Below are 15,216 nucleotides of genomic sequence, written 5' to 3' on the forward strand. Positions count from 1 at the left end.
CCTCATAAAGAGGATCATCCGCGCTCATCCTAGGACTGGTTATCTCTTTGTTTTCTTTTTGTAAAAATGCTCACTAGGAGCTAACTTCCTCTAAGTAGGTGAGGGTTCCATAGAAGTAATCCCTTTTGTCTTAGGATAACTTTGTAAGGAACACATATTTTATAAATGAATTTTGAGTTGCTCTTTGGTTTAATTTATTGATTTTGTGAAACCCTTTGGGCTGGCAACCTCATCCCGGGACCACTCGGTTGATGAAACACTGACAAAGGCGTGTGGAGCATTATCAAGATCCTGGGGTAGTTTAGCCTGAAGAAAGGAGGGAGAAACACCTGAAATGGGGAGCACTGCCATGTGAATCCATGCTCTTTTGAGAAGGCAACATGGTTTCCTTGCATATAACTCCAAGTACTATGGAGTAACGTGGAGAGTAAGGCCTTACCCTCTGCTTACCTATAGCAAAGCAAGGGAAGGAGCAAAATCCACTTGTAAACTATGCTACCAAGCAGGGTTAACCAAAGGGATGAAAACATGGAACCCGTAACACCTACTTGACTTTTTCTGAAATTAATCTTAACTCAAACTTCTATCACAACCTTTTCCTCACGATAACTGAACTGCGTTTTACCAGCTGATGCTCTTACTTTCATTTCGTTGACTGCTCTTGAAGTTACTTAAATTGATGCCTTTTTATTCGATGACCGTACTAAGTCATTCACTGTTCTCATCTGGTTCAGAATGGTTAATATTGTTTAACTAGCTGCCCAGAGATTGCTCTTTGTGAAGCTTAGCTGAGAATAGTACTTTCTTTATTTGCTCCATTTTACAAATTATGTTTCCTTTAGCGCTTCTTACTTCACAACTGCTCCCTGAGGACGATAAATCTGGGGCTACAACACCCTATATTGCTTGACACGTACGCTTGCGTATAGTTGAAGAGGGTTGCTCTTAGTCAGAGTAGATTGCTCCTATTGGCAATCCTGATTATTACTCTACACTCTTGCTCTCTAAAAAAATATTCCCGAGCAGCTCTCGGTTCGACCAAGCATGCTCATTTCTTCTTGTTGAGCTAGTCCATCTTTCTTAGGAACCTGGAACATATCCCCAAATAGGGTGAGATATAAATCTACATAAGCTAAGAATTCTTGTAGATCATCCCACCCTTAAGTTCATTTTTCTGCATGAAAAGTTAGAACACAAGGCATAATAGCAACATATAAATAGAAGCAATACAAAATTGATTGAACTTGTGCACCTAATATACTATGATCACTCTAATAAGCCATTCCTCAAAGTGAGTATATGTATGGAACTTTCAAGAGTCATCATTCTTGACATAAATTCCAAATGGAAGTCTTTACACATGTTTAATTGGTCAAAGAACTAAATAATCAATTCATCACATTAAACATTCAATTGCATATTAGTTTGATTATTAATAATATAATCTAGCCCTTACTACTTGTCCATTGGTCCGTCCCCTAATGAACATTAAATTCTATATGAATGTAATTATACCATTCTTCTAACAATGCTCGTCCTTTTATGGGTGGATTGAATTGTGACATGACAAGTTAACACAGAAGAGGCTATCCATATAGGACTTTGTTTGACATCTAAGCCTAAAACAAAAAGTGTCATACATAGAGTTGACAATAAGAACTAATCTCTTAACGGTCCAATACTCTAAGGACATGGGCTTTTTTTTCTTCAAAAGCTATTTTTTTTAAAAAGCACTTATCGAGAAAAGTCTGTCTGAATGTCTGCTTCTAAAAAAAAGCAGAAGTCATAAAAAAGTCAAAAATCTGCTTTTTTCGGAAGCTAAAAATTTTAGCTTCTAAAAAAAGTAGAAGTCAAAAGTCAAATATTTTTTTAAAAATCTAAATAGCTGTAACTTTTATAAAATGTACTTTTAAAATAAAAAAGTCATAAAAAGAACTTTTTTGATAAGTCAATACAAATAGACTCAAACTAACTTAAATTGGTGTAGACTACATAGACAAATTACATATTTTAACCTCTATTTATTTTGAGTCACTTAATGTATCAAGTCAATATTTTAACAATCAAGATGCTAAAAAGTACAAAAGTAGTTTAATGAAACACACAAACACATTCTCCGAGTTGTGCTTGAGTTACAATAATTTTTTTTTTCTATAACAACTTTATTTTTCTCTCCACTTGAATGATGACCATCCCTTTCTTTACTGATCAATAGTAATTCGTAACACACTGAAAAGTCATTTCTATTTAATATTTCCCTTTTTCCCCTAGTTTTTACAGAATATTTCACACTAAGTAGTGAATCACTCACTCATCGCGGAATCAATAAACATACCAAATTATTCGGTAAAAAATTTAGACAAAACATTTTTGGTTTCTTAATATATATATATATATATATATATATATAGGCTTTAATGTTTCTAAAGTGAATGTAGATAAGTTGTTTACATTCGCTGCTAAAACGACATCGTTTTAAGCTAAAAAAATAAAAAATTATGATGAAAAGACTATTATAACCCTAAAATAAATTATAATTACAAAAATACCTTGATTTCCGCCTCAAAACGACGTCGTTTTGAGCTCAATGTAGATAAGTTATCTACATTAACTGTAGAAAAAATGAACTCATATATATTTTGGGAAAACATTTTCTCATGTTGCATGAGAATTCAATTCTCATGTTGTGACCCTTCGATTTGTGTGTAAAATTTTTCTTTTCTTTTTCTCATTTTAATAAATATGGGATTCACCACTAATTGAGTCACAACAAAAGAATTCAATTCTCATGCAACATGAGAAAATCAAACTCCATATATTTTATACCAACTCTAATTATTTTTTTTAGGTGAGTAGATTTTTTTGGATATTCCAACAAACCTCAACTCTTTGAAGTGATTAAGAAATTAATTCTTAGTGCAGGACATATCAAAGATTAAAATTTTATGCTTATCCCAAAATGATAACGGTGAGAATCGAAATAAGATATTTTTGTTGTTTGCCCCCTCCCAAGACAGCGTTGTTCTTAACATATTTCCATAATCATAAGGATTTGATGTTTGTCATTTTAAATGATGCAAGTTATGTCATTTTAAGAGAGAGATAGACACAAAAAATTATTATGTGTCTATCTCTCTCTTAAAATGATATAACTTTTATGTCATGGATTTGCTTTTTCTGCAGTTACTGCAGATAAGTTATCTGCAGTAAGCCCAATACGACGTCGTTTTGGGACGAAAATCATGGTGTTTTTATAATTTTAATTTATTTCAGTGTTATATTAGTCTTTATATTTATAATTTTTTAAGATTTCAATACCAAAATAATGTCGTTTTGAGAATAAATGCAGATAACTACTGCAGAAACATTTTTCCATTATATCATTTAAAATCACAAATATTTTTCCTTAAATATAATGTAGTAGAGTCTCCAGATAACCGTTGGTGAAAAAGGATATTCAAATGGAAATAGTTTCTCCATCTGCTAACCTATCCGTGGGCAAGTCGAGAAAAGAGGTCCACAATCAAGTAGTAAAATTCAAAGAGAACCAAAAGAAGAAAGCAACTGCATCATCTGCTAAAGTTCATCGGCTGGTCCAGAATGCTAATATTAGCAAAGGCAGATTAAATGCTTCAAAATATGCAGATTCTCAAAAGAATAATTTTAAACTTGATTCTCAGAAGAATATGTCGGAGGATTTCCAAGATAGACAAATTGTCTTGCACCCTTCTTTATCTAAATTCCAGAGGAAGACATCTCATGTGGTTAATGATCAGCAAGAGACTCTTCTTTCTTCTAGTGGCTTGGACAATGGAGGTAAACATGGAAGACCACCAGATGCTCTTACGTTAATGAGGAATTTTTATCACACTCACAAGGATTCTATCCCTTTGGATAATTTGGACGTTTTGGGTGCGACTTCGGTTTATACCAATGCTCTTTCTTAGGGCCGGTTTCTGTTCGGATAAATTTAAGATTGTTTTTATGAATGTTTTGACCTGGAATTGTAGAGGGGCTGGGAAAAGGAGTTTTCTGCCTCTGATTCGGGATATTTCTCATAGATACAGTATTAAAGTTATGGCTTTGTTAGAAACCAGATTGAGTGGTGTTATGGTGGATAGAGCTATTCAGCGTCTTGGTTTTTCTGGTCACTTTCATCGTGATGCTATTGGTTTTTCTGGCGGTATTTGGGTGCTTTGGAATACTGATGAAGTTTCAGTGGATGTTCTTTTTTCTCATTACCAACTTGTTCATACTAAAATTTGTTGGGTAAAAGAAAATAGAGAGGAGTTCATGACTTTTATTTATGCAAGTCCGCGAAGACAGAAACGTATTCAGCTGTGGGGAATTCTGTCTTCACTGTTTGATCAGTCCATGATGAATGCAGCTTGGGGGATAGCAGGTGATTTTAACACTTATTTGTATGAGTATGAGAAGCTAGGTGGTAATGGGCATAACTGGAATATCATGAGGGAATTTCGTGATTGTTTAGATGAATGTAGCTTGTCTGACATTGGCAATCAAGGTCCTATTTTAACTCGGCAAAGAAGAAATCTTCAGGAACGTCTTGATAGGGTTTGCGCTAATGATAATTGGAACTTGGTTTTCCCTAACCGTGTGGCTTTCAACTTGCCTTTCTTTGGCTCAGATCATCGACCAGTGTTATTATGGGAAGGTCAACCTGCTATTTATCCGAGAGGGGAGCGTCCTTTCCATTTTCTAGCGTCCTGGTTAACAGAGAGCACTTTTCATTAGGTGGTTAATGGATGTTGGTCAAACAATGTAAACTGGATGCATGCTATGGAGACATTTCGGATTAATGCTTCGGAATGGCATAGAAATGTTTATAGGATTGCTCTGAAAAGAAAGAATGATTTGCATGCAAGGATTAGAGGTATTGATAGATCTCTTAGTTATCAGTACAGTCATAGCCTTGAGATATTGCAAAAGGATCTATGGAGGGAACTAGACAAGATTTATCTTCAAGAGGAAATCACTTGGTTTCAAAGATCGAAATTGAATTGGTTTGCTCTTGGAGATAGGAACTCGCGTTTCTTTCATTCTATGACGGTTGCCAGACATAGGAGGAATGGCATAGATACGTTGAAAAACTCGGAGGGAGTTTGGATTGGTGATCAGCAGGTTTTAATGGAAATGGTTGTTTCTTTCTTTGAAAATCTGTACACAAAAGATCCATTACCTAAACCGGCTTTTCCAGTTCGTGGCTTTTTTCCAGTTATTGAAGCGCATGCTTTAGACACGACGAGTATTATGCCAAACAGTACGGAGATCAGAGATGTAGTCTTCTCTTTTGGTTCATACAAGTCGCCTGGGAAGGATGGGCTTAATGCTCTTTTCTTTCAATCTTAGTGGGATAAGGTGGGTGAGTCAGTTGTCTCTTTTGTGAAAGGTGTGTTCCTTCATCCGGATAATATCAAAGAGGTTAACCAAACTTTGATTTGTCTTATTCCTAAGATTGATGTGCCTGAATTACTTAAAGATTTCAGACCTATTAGCCTTTGTAATGTTATTTACAAGACTGTAACTAAGATTGTGGCTAATAGGCTGAAATTTCATATGGCTCACTTGGTTATGCCTAATCAATGTGGTTTTATTAAGGGTAGACAAGGAGTGGATAATATCATTATGGCTCAGGAAATCATCCATTCCATGAATAAAAAGAGAGGAGGTAAGGGTTGGATGACTGTCAAAGTTGATTTAGAAAAGGCTTATGACAAGATTTCTTGGGAGTTTCTGAAAGACACGCTTGTGGATGTTGGTTTTCCTGAGAATATAATTTCTCTGATCATGTGTTGTGTCTCGTCATGTACAATGAATTTGTTATGGAATGGATCAACTACGATAGAATTTTCTCCTAATCAAGGTCTTCGTCAGGGAGATCCTTTGTCTCCTTATCTTTTCATCCTTTGCATGGAAAAACTTGCTCATTTGATTAAGGTAGCAGTTCAGGAGGACGTTTGGAAGCCTATCAGATTGAATAGAAGGGGACCACTACTTTCCCATCTATTTTTTGCAGATGATCTTCTGCTCTTTACAAAAGCCACAGAAGGGGAAACTGTTATTATTAATAAGATTCTTGATTGTTTTTGCAGGTGCTCTGGTGAGAAGGTTAGCAAGGAAAAAACAAAAGTCTTCTTCTCCAGAAACGTTAATCATACCCGAGTGCATAATCTAAGCCAGTTGATGGGCTACTCTCCTACAAATGACTTGGGTAAATACTTGGGTATTCCTCTTCGTCATAGCCGAGTTACAAAGAGTACGTTTGGCTATATCTTAAATCGGATGCAAGCTCGTTTAAATGCCTGGAATCAACGTACTCTTTCATTGGCAGGAAGATCAACTTTGGCTAGGTCAGTTCTTACTGCAATTCCTCAATATCCTATGCAAACTTGTATTATTCCTAGTGGTACGTGTGATCGTATTGAGAGTGCAACTAAGAATTTCATTTGGGGATCAACTTGTGAACTAAGGAAAGCTCACCTGGTTTCTTGGGAGACGGTCTGTTTGTCGAAGAATGTAGGGGGTCTTGGTTTTTGTAAAATTAAAGAGAATAATATAGCTTTTTTCATGAAGCTAGGTCACCGTATCAAGACTGATCGTAATTCGTTATGGGTTCGGGTCCTTCGTAACAAGTATAAGGTGGAGGAAAGGCTCATTCCAAGTATCTCGGCTTCAGCAAATGATTCTGGTTTATGGAAGGCTATTGTTAAGTATTGGCCTCAAACTCTAGAGAATTCTCGTACCATTTTAGGGGATGGGGTTCATACGTATTTTTGGATGGATTCGTGGGTGCCAGGATGTTCTCAACTTGTTTCTCTGGCCGTTCAACCTATTCCTCCTATTATGACTCATTGGTCTACGTCTCAATTTGTAACTTGTTATGGTAATTGGAACTGACCTTTATTCCAGCACCTTCTTCCTACTTCAGTATTAGACAAGATTCGTAGTGTGCTCCCTCCTACAGTGGATCCTTCTCCGGACCGTGTTATTTGGGCAAGTAGCCAAGATGGGGTTTTTTCCAGTGAAATCAGCTTATAACTATCTCATGGGTACCTCGCATTATCATCAAGATAGGATTTGGAAGGTAATTTGGGCTTGGCCTGGTCCTGAACGTATTAGACAATTCTTAGGGCTTCTCTACAGAGGTTCTCTTTTAACTAATGTTCGTAGAGTGCATCGTCACATGGCTACAGATGCAGCGTGTCTGAGATGTCATTATAATCTTGAGGATAGTTTACATGCCATTAGAGATTGTCCTGGTGCCAGGGAATTATGGGAGCATTGGGTTCCTTCTAATAACCGTAGTGACTTTTTCTCCTTGGATCTTCACCTATGGATTCAGACAAATCTAGGATTAAAAGGTCCGTTTCAAACTGATCGAACTTGACCTTTGTATTTTGGGGGGATAGCTTGGTGTTTGTGGGGGGAAAGAAATAAGGCGATCTTTGATCAAACTAGCACCTCAAAGTATGGTCTCATTAGGCGCATTACCTACACTTGTGGTAATATTCAATTGGCTAATGAAACCCTTATTAAGATTGGTCATCAGGAGCTTAGAAGAGAGGAACATCTTATTCACTGGAATTTTCCCTCTGAGGGTTATGTTAAACTTAATGTGGATGGTTCCAGCATAGACAGTGGGCAAAGACTGCATGTGGTGGAGTCATATGGGATGCTACTTGGAATTGGTTAACTGGTTTTACAAAATTCCTTGGGAGTGGTACTTCTACTTCAGCGAAAATTTGGGGGTTCTTGACAGGTATAGATCTGGCTTGGCATAAGGGATTTAGGAGAGTCTTTGTGGAGGGTGACTCCAAGGTGGCTTTGGAATTTATAAGAAAAGGGTGTGACGTAAGTCATCCTCTTTCTGCTTTAATCATCCGAGCTCGTTGCATGCTTCAAAGAAACTGGATTATTCAGCTTAGTCATACTTATAGAGAAGGCAATTTTGTTGCTGATTGGCTTGCTACTCATGCACCTCATCAGGATGGACAACTGATTGGGCTGGATGTCCCTCCAACGACTTGTTTGGAATTGTTTCGTAATAACTTGAGGGGAGTTAGTCTCCCAAAATTATGCCCAATATAAGACTTTTTTTGATATTGCTTTAGTTTTTATTGTATTTCCAAAAAAAACAAGTCTCAGAGATAAAAAGCCGGTCATAAGCCCGTTAACGTCGGCCCGTACTGCCATAAATTTCCGAGCTCGGGCCCAATAATAAGTAAGCTTCATTTCTGCAAGTAGAGGTAGAAAAAAAAAGGCCTATGGCGGGAACGGGAAGTGATCCGCAGAGACAACTCTTGAGCCTCATCAGAAATTTCGCCACAGAGAAATCTCAAGGAGGTACCATGGTTGCGTTCTCTAATTTTCCTTCCCTGTTGTTTTTATTTTCCCGAGAAAATCGACTTTATTTCTCTCTGTCTCGTTTCATTTGATGCTTTGCTCCTTAATTTCTTTTGAAAGAAGAATTAACAAACTCAGCTAGCCTTTTTTTCTCTTGCTTTTGCCATAATAATGTTTCTACGGTCAAGAAACGTTTCTTATTACTATCTCTGAATTCCTTGAATGGCGAAGAACGAAGAGTGGTTAATCTGAGAAAGCAGATCGAGAAGCTTATATCCGATTTGAGCGTGGCTAATGCTGAGCTTGAAAATGCGAAGCGCTGCAAAGAACTCATCGAACAGGAGCTTAAAGGCTTTGAAGTTCAATTGTTCTTGAGTGAAGCTTCGGCTCAAACGCTAGAGGTCAGTTAATAGTTACCTGTTGCTACTTTCACTCGGTTTCATGTCATTTTAATAGAATTTCTTCGCGACATTTGTGTTTTCATCCACTCAACTTGAAAATGTGTTCACAGGCGAGGGTATCATTAATTCAAGATGAGATATCTGCTGTGGGAACTGATTTGGAAACTGTCAAGGTACTCACAAATCACAACCCTGTCTTTTGGTTTTCGATTCTTATGATGTTTGAACTTCTCATTCGACGTGTATCTTCTGGAAATTGTGGCTTCGTGACGGAAGAATGAAGAAGCAGCTTTACGGTAACAGATTGCCACTCTTCTGTGCTCATTTCAATCATTTTGGAAATAAAATCTGTTGGTTAAATAGACTTACAAGTCTTGCTAGCGTGTTCAGTTTTCTTACATTTTTTGCAGTGAGCAATTCATCCACAACATGATTGATCTGAATGTGAAGATAAGGTTCATCTCGTTGATGAAAATATTATGCATTTTTCAAATATATCATCGATTTTATGCTATTCCTCATAATGTTGGGTGGGGCTCATCAATAAAATAGCAATTATCAATTTTAAAAATCAAATTATATCAAAGTGTTTCAATTACTGTCTTCGTTTCTTGCCACTGTATTTTTTAACTTTTGATTATCTTCTGAACCCATATTGCTGATTGTTCGTGGGGTCTGAACATGTCTTGTAGGTATCCGTTAGTACAAATGTCTATTCAAATTCAAGTTATTAAGAGGTTGCCTGCCTAATATATAATGTGTGAAAATTCAAGTTGCTTTAACAAATCATGAGATTGCATTATCTTGTGATTCTTCCTTGTATGTTCTTAATATTATGATAGTTGTCTATTCCCTTGGCTGTTTACAAGAAAATATGTGCATTTGTCCGCGGAAAATTCTTTGAGGCCTTTGACATCAAATTTGCCTCAAACAAGCACGTTAGACCCCCCAAAACAACTTAATACTTCACCGATAAGAATGCACATAAAGTTTATTTTTGGTCATGATATGTTGTGAAAATCCCCGCACTAATTGCATATTTATTGAAATTTGGCCATATCAAAAACTTGATTGTTCATGAGCCGTGTTGTCAACTTATCTGATAACTTAATGTCGTGTATCTTACACCCAGTAACTTATAATATGTATTATTCTAGATATTCAATGTAGAAGTCGGAAGGTGTCAAGTTTAAAGTGTATCATTATAGATGCAGGTTTAACAACCTTACAACATAGTTACTAATCCCTCATGAAATGCAGGAAATTTCAAGAGAGCATCATTACTTGCGACATTGATGCTGTAGATTGTGCAACTTCTAGAGGTTCTGTGATTCTTTTCACTGTTATAGATGATCATTGTCAGCCTATGCTTTGTGGTAGTAAAAATATTAGGATATGAGCAGGGTGGAACTGGAAAATACTTACGTTGAAAGAGATGGAATTACTTTTTTACTTTGTTTCCGTTCCTTTTGACAATGTGCATTTGCTTTATGTGGACAAGATTAAGCAGTTTGTCATTTCCGGTACTGATTTTAGTGACCTCAGCCACTTTTTTCATTAACTAATCATTTAAAAATTAAATAACTTCTTTCATCCAAGTTTTATGCCAGTCTAAATACATGTTTTTATTACATAGAGAAGACATTGATACAGTAAACTGATAGATCCCAACCAGTAACAAAGATGAAGAAGAAAACAAAATAGAAACATATATTGATTAAATCTGAGCTCAAGAGAACTCTGTAAGTTCAGTACACTCAAAGAAGGACAATAGAGATGGAAACTTGAGATAAAAGCAATAAAATACATGAATGAGGCTCGGAACAATTAGAGCATAGTTATTAAATGCGGATTGCGGCCTGATGCGGCCAATCCTCAAAACCGCTATAACGTTATTGCGGGTTGCGGTTGCGGAAATAGCAGAAAAAATATATTTATTAAAAAACAAATTATATGTATATATATGTGAGTGTGTGTGTAACATAATAAATTATTAAAAAATAATAACACCTTAAAAAATACAAATAATTGAATCTGAAATATATTGTATATTCAAGTGTGTAAGTCTGTACAAGGAGGCTCTCTATTTATAGAGACTAAAAAGACCTAATGGGATGACCTAATGGGCCAAGCCCACAATCTAGACTATTCTAGACTATTCTAATAATAATAAAATAATATTATTTCTAACACTCCCTCTCAAGCTGGTGCGTATATATCAAAAGCTCCCAGCTTGTTACAAATATGATCTATTCGGGGACCTCTAAGAGCTTTAGTGAATACATCCGCAAGTTGATCATTGGAATTGACAAATGCTGTCTCGATCTCCCTTGACTGGATCTTTTCTCTAACAAAATGACAGTCAATTTCTATATGCTTGGTCCTCTCATGAAAGACTGGGTTAGAGGATATATGCAAAGCGGCTTGGTTGTCACAAATGAGCTTCATAGGCCTTTGTTCACAGAGATGGAGTTCCTTCAGCAATTGTCTCAGCCAGATGAGCTCACAGGTTGCATTTGCCATTGCCCGATATTCTGCCTCCGCACTGGATCTGGCGACCACAGTTTGCTTCTTACTCTTCCAAGAGATCAAATTTCCTCCGAAAAGAACACAATACCCTGAGGTGGATCGTCTATCTGAAGGAGAACCTGCCCAGTCAGCATCTGAATAACTAGAGATCTCTGAACTCCCTTTATTTGTATATAATAAACCTCTTCCTGGCGCCTTTTTAATATATCGGAGAATTCTAATAACTGCATCCCAATGGGAGTCACAGGGAGAATCAAGAAATTGACTTGCAACACTAACTGCGAAGGAGATATCTGGCCTTGTCACAGTAAGATAATTCAATTTTCCAACTAGTCAGCGGTAGCGACTAGGATCTGGCAGTGGCTCCCCCTGTCCTGGTAATAACTTAACATTGGGGTCAATATGTGTATCAATGAGTTTACAGCCTAACATGCCAGTCTCATCTAGGATATCCAGTGCATACTTCCTCTGACAGATGGAAATGCCCCGCCTAGACTGTGCAACTTCGATCCCCAAGAAATATCGAAGTCTGCCAAGATCTTTGGTTTGAAATTGATTGAATAAATGCTCTTTCAACTGATCAATCCCGATCTGATCACTGCCTGTAATGATAATGTCATCAACATAGACCAGGAGATAAACGCACTGGCCAGAAGAGCTATGCCGGTAAAAGACAGAATGATCGGCTTTGCTTCTGATTAAGCCAAAGGATTCAACAACTGAACTAAAGCGGCTAAACCAGGCCCGAGGAGATTGCTTCAGGCCATATAAAGATTTCCGAAGTTTACATATCATTCCAGAATTCTCCCCCTGAGCAACAAAACCTGGTGGTTGCTCCATATAAACTTCTTCCTGCAAGTCACCATGTAGAAAAGCATTCTTAATATCAAGTTGGAGAAGAGGCCAGTGATGAATGGCGGCAAGGGCAAGAAACAAGCGAACAGAAGCCATCTTAGCAACAGGAGAAAAGGTATCCCCATAATCAAGACCAAAGATCTGTGTGTATCCCTTGGCCACTAAGCGAGCTTTAAGGCGATCAACAGTGCCATCAGGACCAACTTTAACTGTGAACACCCATCGACAACCAACAACAGACTTCCCGGGAGGAGCACGAACAAGATCCCAAGTGCCATTAGAGTGAAGTGCCTGCATTTCATCAAGCATCGCCTGGCGCCACCCTGGATGAGATAGTGCTTCACCTGTGGTTTTAGGGATGGAAACAGAAGAGAGACTAGAAATAAAAGTAAAATGTTGTGAAGAAAGTCTGTCATAACTCAAGAAAGAATAAAGGGGATGAGGATTTCGAGTGGATCGAATACCTTTCCGAAGGGCAATGGGAGGAGTCTCTGATGGAGGATCCGGAGGAGAAGAGCCGACGGGAAAAGGCGATGAGTCATCAAGAGGCAAAGTCGGAGGAGGTGCAGGCTGACGACGCTGGTATGTGAGGAGAGGACGATCTGCAGGTATGGAGGTAATTGGTTGCTCCTCTGGAATAGGGGCACCTGCAGCTGGTAAAGACAAGTCAAGAAAAGGAACAAGAAGGACCTGATCAACTTGTGACACTGGAGACGGAGTAGAGTGAAAAGGCTGCTGATCAAGGAAAGTGACATCAGCAGAAACGATATAACGCTTGAGATCAGGTGAATAGCAACGATACCCTTTTTGAAAACGGGTATACCCAAGGAAAATACATTTGAAGGCCTTGGATGTCAACTTGTCTTTACCTGGAGTAAGATCATGAACAAAACAAGTACAGCCAAAAATATGTAAAGGCAGAGGATAAGAAGGTGCTCCGGAAAACAAAATACTGTGGGGAACATCATTATTTAGCACAGAAGAGGGCATGCGGTTGATAAGGAAACATGAGGTGATAATAGCATCTGCCCAAAAACGAAGTGGGACGTTCATATGAATGAGAAGAGTACGTGCAGTTTCAACTAGATGTCTATTTTTACGTTCAGCGACTCCATTTTGTTGTGGAGTGTGGGGACAAGTAGTCTGGTGTATCGTCCCATGTGTATCCAAAAATTTAGAAAATTCAAGAGACACATACTCTTTTGCATTATCACTGCGCAAGATTTGAATAGAAGCACCAAATTGAGTTTTTATTTCTGCACAAAACTTTTGATAAATTGAAAATAACTCAGAACGATTTTTCATTAAATAAACCCAAGTGCAACGGGAGAAATCATCAATAAAGGTTACAAAATACTGAAAACCCAAAACTGACATAGTCCGACTCGGACCCCAAATATCAGAATGAACAATAGAAAAGGGAGCAGCAGCTCTTTTATTGACTCTACTAGCAAAGGAAGAACGAGTATGCTTTCCCTGCTGACAAGACTGACAATTCAAAGACTTAAGACCTGACAAAAAAGGAACCATATGCTGAAGCTTCGAGAGACTTGGATGACCCAGACGGCTATGGAGAAGCTCAGGAGACTCTGTGAGAGAGCATGCAACTGGAGCAGAGGGTGCATGCAGATAGTAGAGACCTCGTGACTCACCGCCCGCTCCAATCGTCTTCCCCGTACTCGGATCCTGCATAGAAAAAGACTGTTTAGAAAAGGTGATAGAGCAAGAAAGAGAATGGGTCAATTGACTAACAGAAATTAAATTAAAAGGAATGCCAGGGATGTAATAAACAGAGGTTAAAGTCAAGAAGGGAGTTGGTTTGGCTTGCCCAATGCCACGAGCAGGAGCCTTGGTGCCATCAGCAAGAGTAACAGAGGAAAGATTATTAGAAAAGGTAAGGGAAGTAAAAAGATCCTTATTACCACAAAGATGATCAGTAGCACTTGAGTCTATTATCCAGGGTCCAAGAGACGATTGAGAAAAACAAGCAACATGATTACCAGTATCTGGAGCAGGTGGCTGAGAAGAACTCTTCTGGAGAAGGGCCTCATAGTCTGCAGCGGAAATAGTCACTGATCCGGTAGAGGGCGGCACAACATCTGTTTGAGCAAAGTTCATATGTGGTGGCTTCAAGTGAGGGTACTTTCTATAACAACATTCTTCAATGTGGCCCAGATATTGGCAATAATTACACCGAGGCCTTTGTCCTCGGCCACCCTGTCCATACGACATCGTCTGTCCGCGCCCGCCTGGGCCATATGAAGTCATGGGCCCGCGACCGCCTTGTCCGCGGCCACGACCACGACCGCGACCACCATTGTTCCAATTACCACGAGAGACTAAAGCAGCAGAATCAGACAAGAGAGCAGTAGAGTCAGTAGCTGTGACGTGTGCGGGAGCCACCTTATCTTGAAGATTCAGAAGGCGCTGAAAGGTCTGGGATATGCTGGGAATCGCAGTACTGGTTAGAATGTTCTCACGAACACTTTCTAATCCGTCAGGGAGACCAGAGAGAGTCACAACCGTAAAGAGACGCTCCACTTGCGTCCTGTACACTGTAGCATCCGCAACATGAGGTAACATAGCCAAAAATTCCTGCATCAAAGAACGAATCTTACCAACATAAACTTCCATACGAGCTTCGGGTGATTTGCGCAAATCCATCATCTGGGAGACAATGGAATAAAGTTGTTGAATATCATTGGTGTAGAGGTTTTTGGCTTCCGTCCACACATCATAGCAGGTCTCAAAAGGAATGAAAATATTGAGAAGAGATGAATCAATGGATTGCCAAAGAATACTGAGGAGCTGAGCATCAACTTTCTCCCATTCAGTCATCTGATCTTGGGAAATATTAGTCTTCTTAGTGGTGAGATGTTTGTCATGGCCTTGACCGGTAAATCAGATCTTAACGGAGGTAGACCAGGTCTTGTAAGTGGCAGATCCGGTCAATTTCAGAGTTGTGATAGATGGAATAGCACTTGAAATGATGCCGGAAGAATGTTTACTGGTTCCTTCCATCAGGAACAGCGATCAGACAACCAAAAAACTGTAAAAATTACGCGAA

At 38.5% G+C, this 15,216-nt stretch overlaps 1 protein-coding gene across 2 annotated transcripts in view; it reads left to right on the forward strand.

Moving 5' to 3' along the window:
- The first annotated feature begins 8,279 nt into the window (after positions 1 to 8,279).
- The window catches only part of LOC133308234 (uncharacterized), a 30,734-nt gene continuing 23,797 nt past the window's right edge, over positions 8,280 to 15,216 (forward strand). Inside the window, exons 1-6 of one of the 2 annotated variants that reach the window (XM_061508841.1) lie at positions 8,280 to 8,364; positions 8,596 to 8,765; positions 8,876 to 8,938; positions 9,042 to 9,061; positions 9,176 to 9,220; positions 10,026 to 10,087. In XM_061508841.1, coding sequence (XP_061364825.1) covers positions 8,286 to 8,364; positions 8,596 to 8,765; positions 8,876 to 8,938; positions 9,042 to 9,061; positions 9,176 to 9,220; positions 10,026 to 10,087 — 439 coding nt within the window. In that variant the 5' untranslated portion in view covers positions 8,280 to 8,285. The remainder of the gene's footprint in view (positions 8,365 to 8,595; positions 8,766 to 8,875; positions 8,939 to 9,041; positions 9,062 to 9,175; positions 9,221 to 10,025; positions 10,088 to 15,216) is intronic. The other variant, XM_061508842.1, reaches the window with a different exon arrangement.

This window comes from Gastrolobium bilobum, unplaced genomic scaffold (genome assembly GCF_033153095.1).
Source record: "Gastrolobium bilobum isolate Gb01-03AN ecotype WA unplaced genomic scaffold, APGP_CSIRO_Gbil_v1 utg6770, whole genome shotgun sequence".
Lineage (NCBI taxonomy): Eukaryota > Viridiplantae > Streptophyta > Magnoliopsida > Fabales > Fabaceae > Gastrolobium > Gastrolobium bilobum.